Below are 16228 nucleotides of genomic sequence, written 5' to 3'. Positions count from 1 at the left end.
CCTGAGACAGCACAGCAGCAACCACTGCTATGGGTATTTGGTGGCTGAGCTGGGGCTTAATTCATGTGAAGATTGATTGGCCCTGGTAGGTGATGGGACCAGGCCTCACAGCCATGGGCAGTGAGAAAACATCAGCTGTGGGGAATGAAGTGGGAATCTGTGGGGCAAAAGGGCCACATGCAGTCAGGGCATAACAAACAGGGCAAGAAAGGGATTTATCACCTTCAGCAACCGGTTCCAGAGCCTTGCTTGAAGCACTAGCAGTGCCTCACCATGTGATATTGTTAGCTAAATTAATAGTTCAGTGAGACATCTGGCTGTGGATGTCGGCAAGGCTTCAAATCCCAAAACATTTCCTGGTGCAGTGAACTGGCTCTGCTGTGTCAGCCCCAGGTCTAGACTCCTGGCAAGTACAGGAGGGGTTGAACTCAAGGGCTTCCAAGGGGTCCTGGAGCTAGGGACAGGTGGGGTAGGTGCAAGGGGAAGGGGATCTCTCAGCAGGACATGGTGTCTCACAACAGCATGCAGGAAGGGAAGGTATGTTGGGAATTGGCCAAGCAGAGTGCTTTGATTTGTCTTTCAACAGCACTCCCGAGTTTATGTTGGATTGGGAAGGTGATGGGTTTAGGTTACAGTCCTTTCCGGTACTGACAGATAATCCACTGGGGCAAGGGCGTCCATTCCCATTTTATGTGTGCATCCATGGACTGCTGGGTCAGGAGGTGCTGAGAGAAAAGAGCACTGAGCACAATGTGTCTGCAGAAGTGGGGATGGTGTAGTGGGGTGATGGCCTATGCATAAATCGTGAGCTGTGAACAGGGTTACCCGAGTTGCTTTGAAAAGCTGTAACAAGTTTTACAGCCCTGCTGTGAGCTTGTGTGCTAGTTTGTGCTGACATGTTGCTAGGAAAAAGGGGAGTACCTCAAACGGGAAGAAAGCTGTTTTCCTGTTTGTCCCCATCTCCCTGTCCCTCTCCATAATGAACTTGGAAAAGGTTGTGGGTTGTTCGGGTTGCCCCCTGCCCCTCCTGACTGCTGCTCACATCGTAGTCTGTGTTCAGGCTGGGGTGTGCTGCAAAACTGCCAGCCTACTCCAAAGCCCTGAGCTGATCTTCCCTTCCTCCAAAATCTGGGGACCTGAGTGGAGTGAAGACTTCTGTACAGGATTTGGGGCTTGCTCTGGTTCCAGCTCAGTTAGTGAGGATAACCTGGGGATCCCAGGAACCCTCCCACAGTGGCGCTGCTCCTCTTTGGCCTCCCAAAGCCCGTGGGTCCTGCCTGCAGGAGAAGGAGAACAGGTGTTTGCTGCAGGGACCACAGCCAGGACAGAGGGAACAATCAGTCTTTGGGCTCTGCGTGGGCAGCACTAAATACAACTTAAAAGAGGAAGGAGAAAGATAACTTTTACCTTGTGGATGTGCATTTGGGGTAGCTCAATGCATCCACCTTGCTTGTGTATCAGAATATGGAGCAAGCAGCAAAGCCTCAAGAGAGACAGTAACACAAGGCAATGTGAAGTCAGTGCAGGAGACCTTAGAGTTTAGGGCGTGGGTTTTCCCTCCAGCATCCCTAGGAACATGAAGGCACAGAGATTTAAAAAAACTGAGACACCACAAATTGCTCTAGGCACGAAGCTACTCTGTAAATTGAAACATTTTAAGTATCTTCCAAAGGCAAAAATCAAGCTTACAAATGCTTAAACATATAGTCTTGGTTGTCTTGCTTTTTTCCTTTTTAATTCTTATTATTTAAAAAGGTAGCACAAGTGAAAAGTGGATGCATGGGGAGAAGGGAGGTCTTGACAAAACACATTTGATTCAGCCTCTTTGAAAGTTTTAAGAGACATTCAGAATGTTAAGGCTCTTTGGACCTCTCTTCAGCACAAGTCAGATGCTGTGGGCATGCTTTAAAAGAGGGAACAAGAAGGAGCTGATTATATCTGGGCCACAGATGTGAAACAGATCTGCAAACCTTTTAGCTTCTATTTTGTAAAAGCTCATTCTTGAGTACTCATAATACCAGATCCTACAGTTGATTATAATTTTGCTTTGTAAGTCGTTGTGAGAAACTGGTTTAGTAATTCAGTAACTAGACTGTGGGAAGCAAATTCCTTCAGCAACTTCATTTTGTGAGGACTAAAATGTTCCTCAAACATTTAGCTACTTTTTTTGTTCAATAACCCCTCTCTTTGTCACTAGCAGGAGCAGGATTTTGAATGTTGCATTGAATTTTAAAGCAAAAATCACAATCTGGCACCAGGCAAATTTCAGGGCTGCTTTCTGGTCAAACAACACTTTATTTTTTTACCTGTGTTACTGAGGGAGGGACCTGATTCAAGCTGGGATTTCTCCAAATGCAAAAGCAGGTGAGGTTGCCCATGGCTATTTAAGTCCCTTACCACCCACCACCAAGAGAAGGCTCAGTCAGGCCAGCCACTGGTAGTCTCTGGCAGGGAGGTGGCTTTCTGGCTGCTGTCGAATATGGGATACCCCTTCCAGCAAACTCAGCTCATTTAACCCTCAAGGCTTATTTCTTGTATGTGAAACCATGACACTTGTCTTCTGCTCAGATGGTGTAGTGGTGTGATTGCTGGTGGCACTGGGTGATACTGGTCTCTTCCCGCAGTGACCACAGTCAGGGCTTGGTTGCAGGGTGGTGGTTCCTCATCTGGATTTTGGGACAGTGGGAAAAGAAGTCCACCAAAAAAATTCTGGTGCTTCTGCCCAGGCTGGTGAAATGGCTTTTCCTTGAGCATGTCCCACCTGTCCCGCTCAAAATAAAAGCCAGTGATGGCCTTGTCCGAACATCTTTCTCCTCAGAAAGGAAATGTTGTCCCTCCTGATGTTCACAGCTATGGGGATCCAGCACAGCCAGTTTGTGGCAGTGGTGTGAGGGAGGCTGCTGTCTCCCTGGGCTGGGATGAATACAAGCAGTAGGGGCAGGGAAGGGCTCTGTCCTTCAGTGACCCTCAGTACCATATGCTGTGGGGGTGGGTTGAGGAGAAGAGGAAGTTTGGCTACATAGAAATGGAGAGAGAAAATAAATTTGGGGAGCCACTGAAGGTCAGAAGAGTAGTAAGTCAAGAGGCATGAAAAGAAAGTGAAAAAGCTGTTTTCTTGTTTTCCATAGCATTAGGGACAATGCCCCTTGAGTGCTTTGCTGATCCCCTTTATCAAAGGGGCTTGGCAAGAGAAAGCGCAAGGGGGGAGCGAGGCACCAGAAGGATCTTTGCTTCCATCCCAAAGGCAGTTTGTAATCTGATTCCTGAAACGGGTCTTCAAGCTGCAAGGAAGCTCGGTAGCCTTTTTTTCCTTTAAATAGCTTAGCACCTTTTAAACCTGGCAGAGTGTTCTGGGAGCTGGGCCAAGACTCTGCCCAGAACCCTGCCCCATGGTCCCCATTGTCATTAGATGTCATTTTCTGCCAAAGAGGTGTGAGAGTCATCCCACAGCTGTCCCCCAGGGGTACTGACCACCCAAGGGCTGCTTTGCTAGGGGTCAGTGGTACAAGGGAGCGGGGACAAGGCAGGGGATGCTGCAGTGCAGTGAGTTGACACGGAGCCTTGGGTCTCAGGTACGACACAGTCCTGCTGGCACAGCCTCATTACCGAGGTCAGTTATCCTTCCTGCTGAGCTCTGCTGTTTCCAGTTTCTAGCAGCTGCTCTTGTGCTGCATGGCATAGATGCACCTGGGGTGTGAAAGTAGCCAGGAGGCAGCGAGGCAGATGAGCTTTGCCTCAGAGGGCTGGGTTGCTTCCTGCCTGTTTGCCCATCCTTCTCTTCAGCCTCCCAAGTCCAGGCATCGATGTGCAACTGGCTGTGTGTGGGACTTCCTGAAAGCCAAAGCTTTGCTGCAGTGGAGAGGAATCCAGATGCAATCTTGGCCTGCCACAAGACTGTAAGTCAGTGGCAGCTGGGAAGTGATATGTTCGTGTCTAATTAATTATTTTCCTGGGAATAAAAGGCGATGTTTCTTGTTTGGTCTCTGTAATGAATCAACCATTTCTTTAGGTATGATGTGCAGACAGACATGGAGAAGCAGCTGGTGTCCTCGGCTCTGTGTTCACGTTGGTGTCTAGCTGAGCAGCTTCATTCTGGGATGGGAAGCAGCTGAGATCTCTGGTTTCACTATGGGGCCATTCCTCTCCCAAGGGAGAGACAGCAGACTCATCACTCCTCACAAACATCACAAAACATCACAAACATCACAAAAACTGCATGACACAGCTGACTCTGAAACCATGGAGTAATCTGTGATTTCCAGAGTGCCTCCCTTGTCCTTTCCCCCTGCAGCTGTTTCCCAAATGGTTGACATAAACTCAGAGCACTTTTGGGTTCACAGAGCCTCTATATCAGCGACTGCTGCAAAGCCAGAAACTTTCTCCTCCATGCTGCAGTATGAGAGCTGCAGTGTGTTGCTCCTGATGGGTTTCCCTCTCCCTTGATTGTTATCCATGAGCAGCACAGGGTGGGCTGTGGTACTGAACCCCAAACAAACTCCTGGGTGGTGCCCTCCAGCCCTGAGTCTGGGGACTGGGAGGAGGTGCTGCATAACTTGGTGTTCTTGCCACATACTGCGTGTTAGGGGGGTCCTCACCAGGCTTTGGAGTACTTTGGGAATTAACTTGACATTGGTGGGTTAATGGTCAGACTCAATGATCTTAGGGTTCTTTTCCAATCAAAATGGCTGAATGATTCTGTGAAGAAACTGATCAGCTTGAAGCACTCACAGTTGGATGAGGGCAAAATACAATTCCTGTCTTTATCTGTATAAAGACCCATTTAATAAGTCTAGTTAACATGCTGGAGAAAAAGAACTATTTGTGAAGAGAGACATGCTTGTTAAGCACTCAGTGCTGCCCACATACACAAATTCATATTTTTTTAATAAAGGGGTTTTTTTGCAGGTTCCTCATCCAAATGTGCTGACTTTTTGCTTCTCAGGGTATAGTGGGCAGGGTTAGCCTGACTGCTCCTCAGGGCCACCAGTGCCTTTCAAATGCCAGTTGTTCCTACTTCTGACTGAGGACCCCGGGAGCACCTGGGCTTGTGGTCCTGTATGTCATCCTCATACCACTGTCCCTGCAAGGAAAACACTCAAATTCAAGCTGCCACCTCCTTCACAAGGGGCATTGAGTCATTCAGCTGTTTGGTTATTAGGATCTCAAGGCAGAGGAGGTGTTATGAGTAAATGGGAAAGGCTTTGCTGCCCACCCACCCTCATTGCTGCAATCCTTCCTCTGTGGCAATGCTTTCCTAACTTTTAATGTGTTTATCCCAAAAGCTGACGATAAATAGTCCCTGTTTGTGGGCAAAGACAATGACAAGAACTGTAATGGCAGACTGAAGGAAGAGAGAAAGGGCAGCCCCATGCCTGGCACGAAGGAGTGGCAGCTGTAGGAATAACTCTTTCTTGCAAAAGTTTCAAGGGAAACTTTCTATAAACCACTGGCACCACTCCCCAGTATGAGTTCAGCCTCTGCACTTCTACATTATTTATTTCTTCTCTCCCTAGAGGTCTGTTGCTTTGAAGTGTTTAAGTGCCTGTGAAACACCTGTGCACTTGAACATGTCCCTGGTGCTGTTTGCAGGGTCTGCCTGCTCTGCCTGGGTAACCTGTGCCTCCCAGAGCATCTAGAGTGGGGCACTTCAGAACAGAGGGGCGTCCACAGTGGGAGAGGAGCATGCAGAAAGCACCCAGGCAATCAGCGTGGCTGGAGATTATGCTGGTTAGGAACGGCAATAGACCAACTCTTAATTTCTTCTTCATGTTTGGAGTGACTGATGTGGAGGCACAGGGCCAGTGCAGGCTGTTGCCTTATGCAGGGTGACTCTGTGAATGTTTTCCTCCTGGGAATAGCCCAAAGGTAAAGATAAGCTAATTATTTTCTCAGATCAGTAGTTGTCCCTTAATCACAGGCCAGAAGATTACCAGAGGGCTAGTTCTGCCTCTTCTTGCTCCTTACCAGTGCGCATGAATGAGATCTTGAATCCTGCTCACTCCCTCTCAGACCTGGGCTTCCTCCAGCAAAATTCTTGAGGAAAGAGCAGGAGAGTGCTGGGCATCCTGTTCGCCAGCAGAGAGTGGGGTGTGAATGAAAGAGAGGAGGAGACTTCCATGCTGAGAGCACCCTGAATTTCAAGGCTTTGGAAAGTTGTTCATCACCCCAGAGCAACCAGGTGAACGTTCTCACTGAACAAACTTGGTTCATCTTCCAGGCAATTCTTATGCGTCATAAGGGAAGCAAGAAAGGGCAAATGGTTGAACTGGAGGCTTTGCTGCCTTGTCTATTCCTCTAAGAGGCTGTATCTGTAAAGCACATGAGTGTTTGATGCTCAACAAGGAGCTAACTTGGCCTACAGTCATTTGCCATGTTAGCACAGTATTCATTCATGTGCATTGAGACAGAGGGATATCCAGCCATGTGTCATTCATAGTGGCACTTTCCACCAACGTGATATGGCACACATGGGAACATATCAATACTTCAGCTTTTTTATACCGGTAGTTTCAAATTTGTATTTCAGCTCATGTAGAGAGAGAGAGTCAAAAAAACTGATCAACAGGCAGGAAAAAAAAAAATCTATAAAATCTTGCTTTGCAGTTCATCTGATAAAGGAAATATATAGTGTGTAAACATTGTTTCTCATCAGGCTGATTCACATTTGTGTAACGAGCTCTGATTCTTCTGTCCCTTGCACTGTTATTTCCCCTGACATCACGTACCTCTGTCCTCTACCAGTATAAGGATGGTCAGAACAATGTTTTTTGTTTGTAGCAAGAGAGGAGATGTGTACACTACCTATGCCAACAACTCTGGACAACTGGAGAGCATCTTTATAAATGTATTTATAAAGATAAAACCATCTCCAAACTCTCCATTCATTGCACTATTGCCAAACCTAAGAAGCCAAGATAATTGAAATCTGCTGGCATGGGAAAGCAAGGACACCTAATGCTGCCACAGTGACCTGCACATGGATGGTGCTGCACTCACCAGGACTGTGTTACAGACCCTTGGCTTTGTCAGTGACCCCTTGACTGCAAACTGGTGCTCTGAGCTCCTACTCAGCCTGCAGCCAAAAGAGGCTTCTCACATGGGACACCTGAGTCTCTAAGCAGGGAGTAACTGTCCAACTAAATACTCAAAAGCCAAGCAGCTTGAATCTGTCCACTGCTCATGCCCCAACACACCTCATCCACTATCTAATATGTTTGGATGGCTGTGTTCCCTCCCAACATCTTGATCATGGGAAAAGATGCTACACAAGGTTTGGGTGAAGAGTCAGCAACAGCTGGAAGGTCATGGGGAATAGGAGTGCTTCAGGGTGGGCTCCTATGGATGTTTCCATTGCCTTGGCTCAGTGCCATGATCTTCAAACTCAGTGGTTTGGCCTCAGACTGGGCTCAGAGCTGGATCAGCCTGTCCAGCAGTTCAGGAACTCACAAGCTTTGATGTTTCATATCAGGCCCCCTGCACCAACTCCAGCTGTGGCCCAAGCTTTCAAGAAGAGGTTCAGACAGGGGGCCGGTGTTTGGTTTTGCATTGCACTGCCAGACAAGAATATCCTGTTGTTATGTGGAATCACTGAAAACTTTAATAGCATCCCTAAAACCTCCCTCCCCTCCCAAAGCATTTTGCTGCTCTTAGCATGTTAGGGAGTAGTGACAGACTCCCGCAGCAGAACTTGCAGGATTGAGTGGTCTTGGCAGAGTAGCTGCAAAGGGCATTGTGTTTAATAAAAGGGCTAAACTTTACAGTTAGGGTTTTCCCTATGTCTTGAAGTGAGATTTGGTCTTTGGATGTTAAGTGCTGGGCTGATGAACACAGAAGATACAAACTGGCTCCCTGCGTCCCTCTGGCAGCAAGCAGGCAGGCACTTTTCTCCTGCCCTGGGACACTCGGGGCAGATTCCCTGCAGATTCCTACTGTCCTTACTAAGGAGGCATGATTTGCAGCGGTGCTGGGTGCCTGCAGGTGCTGCCCTCCACAGGGGCAGTCCCGGTGGCTCGGCATCGCTGGGAATCAGGCGAGGGGGTGCCAGCAAGGGCGAGGGCAGGGGGAGCAGGGCAGGGGGGAAAGAGGAGCAGCGGTGCTTGCTGATGCTCAAACATAGGTCTTCCAATGGAGGGACCTGCCGCAGGGCGAGGGCTCTCGGGCCCCACAAGTCAAACTGCACAGAGTCACAGTTAGTCATCATCATCATCATCGTCGTCGTCATCATCATCATCATCATCGTCATCATCGTCGTCATCATCGTCATCATCATCATCTTCATCGTCGTCATCATCTTCGGTATTTATCTTCCCAGAAAGCACGTCCTCTATCCAGTCCTCCAGCTCCTCGGCTGTGGGCAGGTCATCATCATCTCTGATGTCCATCCAGACGCTGTCAGCCTGCGGGGACAGGTGATGAGGGATTAGCTGCCCTTGGGAACACGGGGAAGAGATGGGGTACACAGCTTTTGTTGGGGTGAAGGTCGGACCACAGGTGGGATGCAGGGATGGTGGCGGTGTTAGCTCCCTCTCTGACACAGCCTCTGCACAGGCTCAGCCAGAGCATCTCTCTGCCCATGCATTGGGATCACCACTTCCCCCTGGAGTGCTGCTGCGTCTGACCAGGGGCAGTGGGACTGGTCAGCAGGTTTGCAGGAGTGTGTGGTGGTGCTGTGTGCCCTGACGAGATGTGTGCCCACTGCCTATACCTGTGAGCAGGAGCGTTGCCCACCTGATGCTTTCCTCACTCTACCTGGACAGTTCTGTAGACTCCAAGCCTACGCAGAGACCTCAGAGAGACCTCTGCCAGCAGCCCCTGCCTTACCCCAGTTCACAGGACATCAGTGTTTCCCTCCTTCCGTCCAGAGCCCTTCTGGGACCTCTTCCTTGGAGCCTTTACAACCCTCTTCCAGCACCCCTTCTCCCCAACCTCACCTTTGTCTCAAGACCCTGCTCTAGACTCTCCATCTGTGATAATGGTTCTTGCTCTTGGAAGACCCTTTCCTCAGATCATCTCAGCCATGCTCCCATGCATGGCTGAGGTAGCACATCATGCATCTCAGCTGAAGAATGGTGAGAAACACCAATGCCCTGGACTGCAGGTACCACTGCTCTTTCCCTCCAGCTGTCTGCATCACTTCCATCAACCAAAGGGGATGGGGGAATTCAGTAAGAAGATAATGACAAAATTGTGGCTGTTACCCAGGGACAGCAAGCTTGGATGGTCTCTGAGGCCTGGAAATGAAAGTTTTCCTCTCTGCTTTGCCATAGGTTCCTTGCTTAAATGCCCGGATAAGCCCCTTTCCCTTCACTGTCTCCCCTCCATAAAACAGGATCAGCCTCCTATTTTGCAGAGGCGCTATGAGGTTATCTCATTCAGCATTTGATGTTGCAGAAGCAAGTGGTCTTCACATATCAGAAGAAAACTACCAGCTTTTGCAAATGAATCCAACTTCTTTCCCTGTCTGTGGTACCTAGTTCTCTTTGATTTATGGCTTACTAAAAAGCCAGACCAATTTCTGCTCAAGGAAAGCTGTGTCTCCCATACAATATATCCGTCCTAAATCATCAAAACTGCAATAAAAAAGAGCCATGGAGAGACATGCAGCTCTTGCTTCACGCGAATGTTCATGTCCCTAACCTCAGGACTGTTTGTGTGGCAAAAAGTGACACTTTTAAATAATGGGAAGAGGAGTGGCTCCATTTAACCTTGAGAAGGTGCTGTGCAAATAAAGCAGCGATAATTTGCAGGGCATCATAGCCCTAGTCCTGAGCCAGTCACCACAATGTGATGAGCCACCTGGGGCTGCTGGGAGCTCTGGTGTTTGCATTGGCAGGTTTTTACAGAAGTGATGGGGTCACAAGGGTTATGTCCACTGAAGCCAACAGCAGTGTTTATTTTCACTCTGTTGTTTAAGTCCCACTTTGTACCTATGTAACTTGGTTGAATGCAGTGATGTAACACTGAAATAACAAAATGAGCTCAATGTTTGTTTTAGATATCACCTGCCAACCTAGAACTTTCTTAAATCTCTCTCGAGAAATCAAAAAAGGACTTAAGAGGAATGAAATAAAACCTGCAAATACTATAATCAACAACCTGAAACATTTACTATATCAAAGCCAGATAATGCATGAGTTTTTATGGGTCTCTGAGTGACTGCTGAATAATAAGGCATGTTCTTACCTAATTCTGCATTCTATATGACTCTCATGCCACTGAGAATCCGACTTCCATGAATTTCCACTGATTGCTGTTTAATGTAGCTTTGACATGACTTAAAAATGACCAGTCACAGTAAACATAATGAAGGGAGATACTGTACTAAGGGCTAGTACTAAGGGCAAAAGACTGGAAGACTTGAGCTCTCTTCTGGCTTGTCCATTCACTTCTCCCATGATCTTAGGTGACACATGACATTTTAGCCCTTTTCCCTTTTGTCTCTCCCTTAAAAATTCTGCGAACAAGCCTTAACTCCCTGGGTCTTTACTCCCTAGGTGTCTGCCCCATGGTCTGGTGGAGTACTGCTCTTTTACAGGCAAAAAGCTCACATCCAGCCAGGGCTGAAACTACTCCATGACTCCCAAGTCAGCCTCTCAACCCCCTCAATGGGATGAGCAAAATCCAAGGGCTCTGCTTTCTTCACAACACCGTTGCTTTGTCTTCCCCACCCATCACGTCTCCCATGTTAAGGTCTTGCAGCATCTGTTACAACAGGAGGCACAACCATCCAGTACACCCTTGCTGTTCCTCTTCTTCTGGGGCGATACAGGAGAGAGGATGTGGAGGCTGGAAGCCAGGTCAGTGTTGAGTCAAATCAGCACCCAGCCCCACACACTTGTCCCAGCTTTAATTCCCTCACTGCTCTCTTCTAACGAAACATCAAGTTCACTTATGACTCAAATTTCAAACATGAACTCAAGCACCAATTTACAAACACTTCTGCGGTGGAGAGATTGCTGCTGCCAGAGACACTTACATACCCACACAGGTTCATTTTAAAGAGTTTAAAACAAACACCCAGCACTTAAACATTAAAAATAAACTAAGGTAATAGGTAAGCCAGGCAGGAGCATGCTGCGTTACAAGCTCTCTGATCATCTGGAGTGTTATTGTCAGAAAGAGGAAAGAATGGTTTCTCTCTGTGTCAGGGCTGTGAAGCACGTTACATTGCACTCAGCAGCCCTCATGAGATCTCTACTGGTGAGGGTCAGATGGGTCCCTCTCCCACCTGCCTTTAAAGCCCACAGCGTGTGGGCAGCACCAGATCAGTTCCATAGCTTGCTGGTTTGAAGGCAACCATAGTGAAAACAGTAGCTGCTAGAAAGTTGTCCCAATAGCACAGCTGTGGGTGCTGTGGGTACTGTTGCTCCCTCAGCTGTGCCAAAGGAGCACCTGTCTCTGCAGGTCTCCCTCTGCAGCTGCTGCCTGTGGGATGGTGTGGAAACCTTCATTGCCACCTGGGGTGTGGGGCTGGCAGCTCTCCTCTTCCCACCTAAATCTCTCCAGCACTACCTGCACAGCAGTGGCTGAAGGGGAGGAGGGCCTGGATGAACCCCCGTGCATGCTCCTTACCACAGCAGGATCCCTTCTTTACCAGTTTATGCTGTACTTCTGTTAAAGCTGCGTATTTATTTAGTTTTTTTCAAGCTGTGCAGTTTCTCCCTGTCATCTGTCAGGGAAAGTCTTTCCCTCCTACACTCAAGCTGTGCCCTTTTGCTTCTGTAGAAAAAAACAACCTCCTTTTTCTCCTCTTCTCTTCCGCTAAGCATGGCTTTCTTTCCCCCCTACACACACTTTTTCTCCACAAAGCCCCCCCAGCCTGTCAGAGCAGGTAATGGACAAAGGTGTGTGTTGTGGGTCGGGACAGAAATGCAAGAACTTGAAACCAAAACTGGGCAAAGCCCTGAATCCCAGGCCACAGAGGCTGGTCCTGTCCTCAGCAGGTGTGGTTTGTGTGTGATTTGGGAGCAGAAACACACTCAGACTAAAGCCCTCAAGTCCAACATCCGAAGTGTTACAAACCCTCTGGCATGTGGGAGCGGTGAGGTCTTCATGTTTTTTTCCCCAGGGAAAAAGCCTGTTCTACTTGCACTTAACAGTGGAAATCCCACTGATTCCAGTGTACCTCAGAACCCACCCTTTCTAGCACCCTAATTTTGGGATCCCTGGATTTTCTGGGCACATGCTACTCACATCTGTGACGTTCACCACCCCGATCTGTGGTCTGAACAGGTCAATCTTGAAGGTCTTCTCCCAGTAAGTGATGAGCTGCAGGAGAGAGACACAAAGCTCAGACAGGGGTGTTTGCAAGGCCTTGTCGCATTAGTTCAGTCAGCTGGGCTGTGGAGCAAGGAATGTGCATCGATGTGTGCACAGGAGAGAGGAGATGCTGCACGCAAGCTTGGGCTGCCACACATGGCAAAGCAAAGTGCTGACTCTGGGGGTGTTCCCAAATCTGCCTTGGGAGGCAGACCCAAACAAGCAGCCTTCAAGGGGATGGCCTGTGGTCCAGTTTCCCATCCTTCCCTGTCCCAGATTCCCTGGGGCAATTCCTGCACTCGTGTGAGCACACGCACACCCCCACACACCCCCTCATGCCCACCCCATCCACAAATTAAACCAAGAATGGGAAAGAGCCTCTGCCACTCACCAGAGGAAAGTCATCAGGGTCAATCCAGACAATGCTCAGGTCGGGATTATCGGTGTTGTCCCTGGCAACCTGCTTCAGGATTTCCAGGAACTCAAAACCGTCTGAAATGATATACGAACCACTGCAACTCTCTTGCAAACGCACAGGCACGTTTTGCTTGTGGGTTTTTTCCCTGGCTCCCCTATGCACACAGGCGTTGTTTATAGTTCTCATTAAAATGCTGTCTCCCAGCGCTTTCTTTTGATAATAAGGCTTTTAATTTCAAGCATCCTCCTCGGGTATTGAAATTAGTTACACATGAATTAAGCCTCATAATCCTTCCGTGGAGTGGAACAATGTCACTATTTTCTTGTAGTGAGGGAGGAACTGAGTTCCCAAGAGGCCAAAGCTTTCCGATTTGCTGATGGCTCTCAGAAGCACTGATGCCACAGTTTTTCAGGAGTTGGTGGCCTCAGGTTTCCCACATGCCTATCCCACACCCAGCCCTCAGCACTTTCACAGAGCCACACAGAAAGATGGATGAAGAGTTAGGGAGCAAATCCTGGTATGGGGGTGGAGGGAATGACTTTTTTTCCCCAGGAAATCATCTGTTTATATCCAATTTTTGAGTCCCACCAGCACAAACACCCAGTGGGTGTTTACAGTGCAAACAAAGCACGTGAAAATACACTTTCTTGAAGGATGGAGAGTCACACAAGGAAGAAAATGGCCTCCTACCTGGGTCGTCTTCTTCAGCAAAGGCTACGATGTGGATACCCTCCATGTCATCCTCCTGGAAAAAACACAACTATTACTGATGGGCCAGGGAGGGAGGATGGAGTCTGTGTGGTTGCTGGAGATGAGGAGCAGTGGGATGCCTTCAAAAGGGACAGTTACAAAGGGAGGCTTGACTAGAGCCCCACTGAGACACCAGAAATGGGAGCTGAGGTGAGGCTGAGTCATGAAGTAATTAGGTGCTGAAGGGGGTAGTTTGGGTGGTGTTGTTGAAACTGTTCAGATTAAAATGAGGTGAGCACCATGATGGCAATGGCAAGGGAGCTTTTGATGGTGTGAGGCAAAAGCTTCTCTGCAGAAAAGGTCAAGGTCCCTCTAGCATGAGAATAGAGGCTCCCCCTTCATGTCTGAGGCCACCTACCCTCATAAATTTTCAGCTCCCGGGGAAAGGTTTGCAGGAAACAAGTATCTGCCACCACACTCAGCCCCAAAACAAGCTCCTTTGTGGCCAGCAAAGGAGGTTTTCTCACAATATGAGAGGCAAGGTGGCTCATTTGGGCCCCTTTTTGGAGGTGAAGGGTCTCTGCTTTAGGTGAGGGTCTCTGTGAACAGTGAGGGAAATTGAGTGGGGGGCTCATTTCGGGGGTCCAGTGAGTGGAAGACAGAAATTACAGCCTGATGGATTACTTTTCTCCATGAAACATGTGAGTAATGATATTGGCAAAGGCCAATGGATCTGCTGGCCGGTTCATCATCCGCCTGCTATGAATGTCATCTCTGAATTATCCCATGGACCGGTTTCGCCTTCCTCACCCACCGTCAGTCTCGGCTTCCATTTCAATTGGTATTAATGCAAGAAAAAATTCCCATCTAAATGCTAATTTCTTTTCCCTTCTGAGCCCAGAGGTGACAAAGCCACCAACAAAAACTGAAAGGGAAAAAACCCCCTGAAAGATTAAGTGGAAAACATTATCTTTAAAAACAATAGCGGATGCTGAACCTTTGTGGATGTCTTCAGGGAATATGTTTTCACCAGGACATTCTAGGCAGATTTACTTGGGATTCAGACCACTTGCAGCTGGCAAAATTCACACTGTTGCTTTTTCTACGTATTTGCTAGCATAATTGCTATTTTATTTATTTTGTCAGACAGCAAAATAAAAAGTTTATATCTATATGCCATATATAATTACATGTATATACCTCTATAATGCAGCTCTATTCTGGCCTACAAAGCAGCAAACAAAACTGGAGTAACTCCAGTGAAGGCACTGAGGATGTTGTGAACTTGCAGTGAGATCAGAATCCAGCCCCCTGTCTTCTGTAGTTATGAGCCCACTGCTCATCGCAAAGGCAAGCTCTGTATTCCCAGGCTGCTGATTAAACAAGCATCCCACCACTGAGAGTCCACACTTTTTAGAATATGTTCAGTATGAAAGTGAAACCAGTGCATGTGAAATTTGGATCTCACTGAAGCTCCATTAAAAACCTTGGAGGGGCTTCGATGGATCTTAGAAGCTGTGTTCTATACAGAATCTGTATTTCAAAACAAAATGAAAAGCTATCGTGCCTAAGTGACTCATAACTCCTGGTTCAGTTTTATTACCTCTTGCCTTGCTGTATTAAAGGCTCCCAAGGTTTTTGCCACTTTGGAGTCCCGCAATGTTTCATGTTACACAGCCAAGAAGGGGACATCTGAATGCTGTTATAAATGTGTTGAGCCTTTTGGAAGAATGACTGCATCTTCCTTAATGTCTGTAAAGCACCTGTTCAGCTTTGTTTTTCAGCGTTCATCTGGCCCTTGAGGGCCCCTGACTAGCTTTTAACATCATATTCATTCACAGTGAAGGGATAACTTGTTATACACACTTTTCCTTTCATTTTCACCCTTCCCTTCTTCCCCACCCTTGCAGACCACAAGAGTCCTCTGTGTGTGATAGGGGACACAATGCTGGTTAGTTCCTCACAGTTGCTGATTTGCATCTTGCTTGCATCCCAAGAAGTGCAACCAATGCACTATCTGCTTTGAAATTTATATAATCAACTGTACTACCTGCCTTCACTTGCATTTTGAATTGTACAGTGGCCCTGGTACTTTTACAAGGACATGTAGTGACAGGATGAGGGAGAATGGCTTTAAACTGAATGAGGGTAGATTTAGACAGGATGTTAGGAAGCAATTCTTTACTGTGAGGTTGGTGAGACTCTTGAACAAGATTCCCAGAGAAGTTGTGGATGCCCCATCCCTGGAAATGTTCAGGGTCAGGTCAGATGGGGCTTTGAGGAACCTGGTCTAGTGGAAGGTGTCCCTGCCACAGCAGAGGGGTTGGAACTACATGATCTTTAAGCTCCCTTTGAACCCAAACCAGTCTATGAATCTGTGAGTTTCCATGGGACATCTGCACGATCTCCGTAGCTCACCCAGCAAGCAGGCCACAGAAATCACCCCACCACCAGCACTGAGGACCTTTAACTGAGATGGAGCATCCTTGGGCAGGATCACTACCCAGGCCCAACACCTGCCTGGCACACTGCTTAGCTTTCCCTCTTCCCTCTGTGGAGCAACAGGAGCTGGCCTGCTCTGCTGCACAAAGCATTTGAGCACACTGTTTGAACTCAGGCACTAGGCATCACAGCCAAGGCTTTTCCTTTTTCCTGGAAGAGAGACAGCAGCTTTGCAAGGAAGGAAAGGTAATGTTTTGCCCAGCCAGAGGCCAGAGCTCTTGAGGGCAGTTTCTTGTTGGGAGGTGGCAGGGGGCACAATGGTTCCTACCACACATGCTTACCCACGTCTCATACATGTCCTCTGGGCGCAGCTTCCTCAAGGTGGCCCTGAAAGGAAGACAGAAACGCTCTTTGAGGACA

At 48.0% G+C, this 16228-nt stretch overlaps 1 protein-coding gene across 1 annotated transcript in view; it reads right to left on the bottom strand.

Annotated features, from left to right (window-relative positions):
• Window positions 1–7574: 7574 nt before the first annotated feature.
• CASQ2 (calsequestrin 2) overlaps window positions 7575–16228 on the bottom strand; it is a 33712-nt gene continuing 25058 nt past the window's right edge. The window contains exons 7-11 of the mRNA XM_048295467.1: window positions 16150–16195; window positions 13367–13421; window positions 12650–12750; window positions 12193–12267; window positions 7575–8396 (exon numbers count right to left, since the gene is read on the bottom strand). Of these exons, the coding sequence (XP_048151424.1) occupies window positions 8190–8396; window positions 12193–12267; window positions 12650–12750; window positions 13367–13421; window positions 16150–16195 (484 nt within the window). The 3' untranslated portion in view covers window positions 7575–8189. The remainder of the gene's footprint in view (window positions 8397–12192; window positions 12268–12649; window positions 12751–13366; window positions 13422–16149; window positions 16196–16228) is intronic.

Source organism: Corvus hawaiiensis, chromosome 2 (assembly GCF_020740725.1).
Source record: "Corvus hawaiiensis isolate bCorHaw1 chromosome 2, bCorHaw1.pri.cur, whole genome shotgun sequence".
In the NCBI taxonomy this organism is placed as follows: domain Eukaryota; kingdom Metazoa; phylum Chordata; class Aves; order Passeriformes; family Corvidae; genus Corvus; species Corvus hawaiiensis.
Note: the sequence above shows the minus strand (reverse complement) of the source record. Positions and strands in the feature narration are given on the sequence as shown.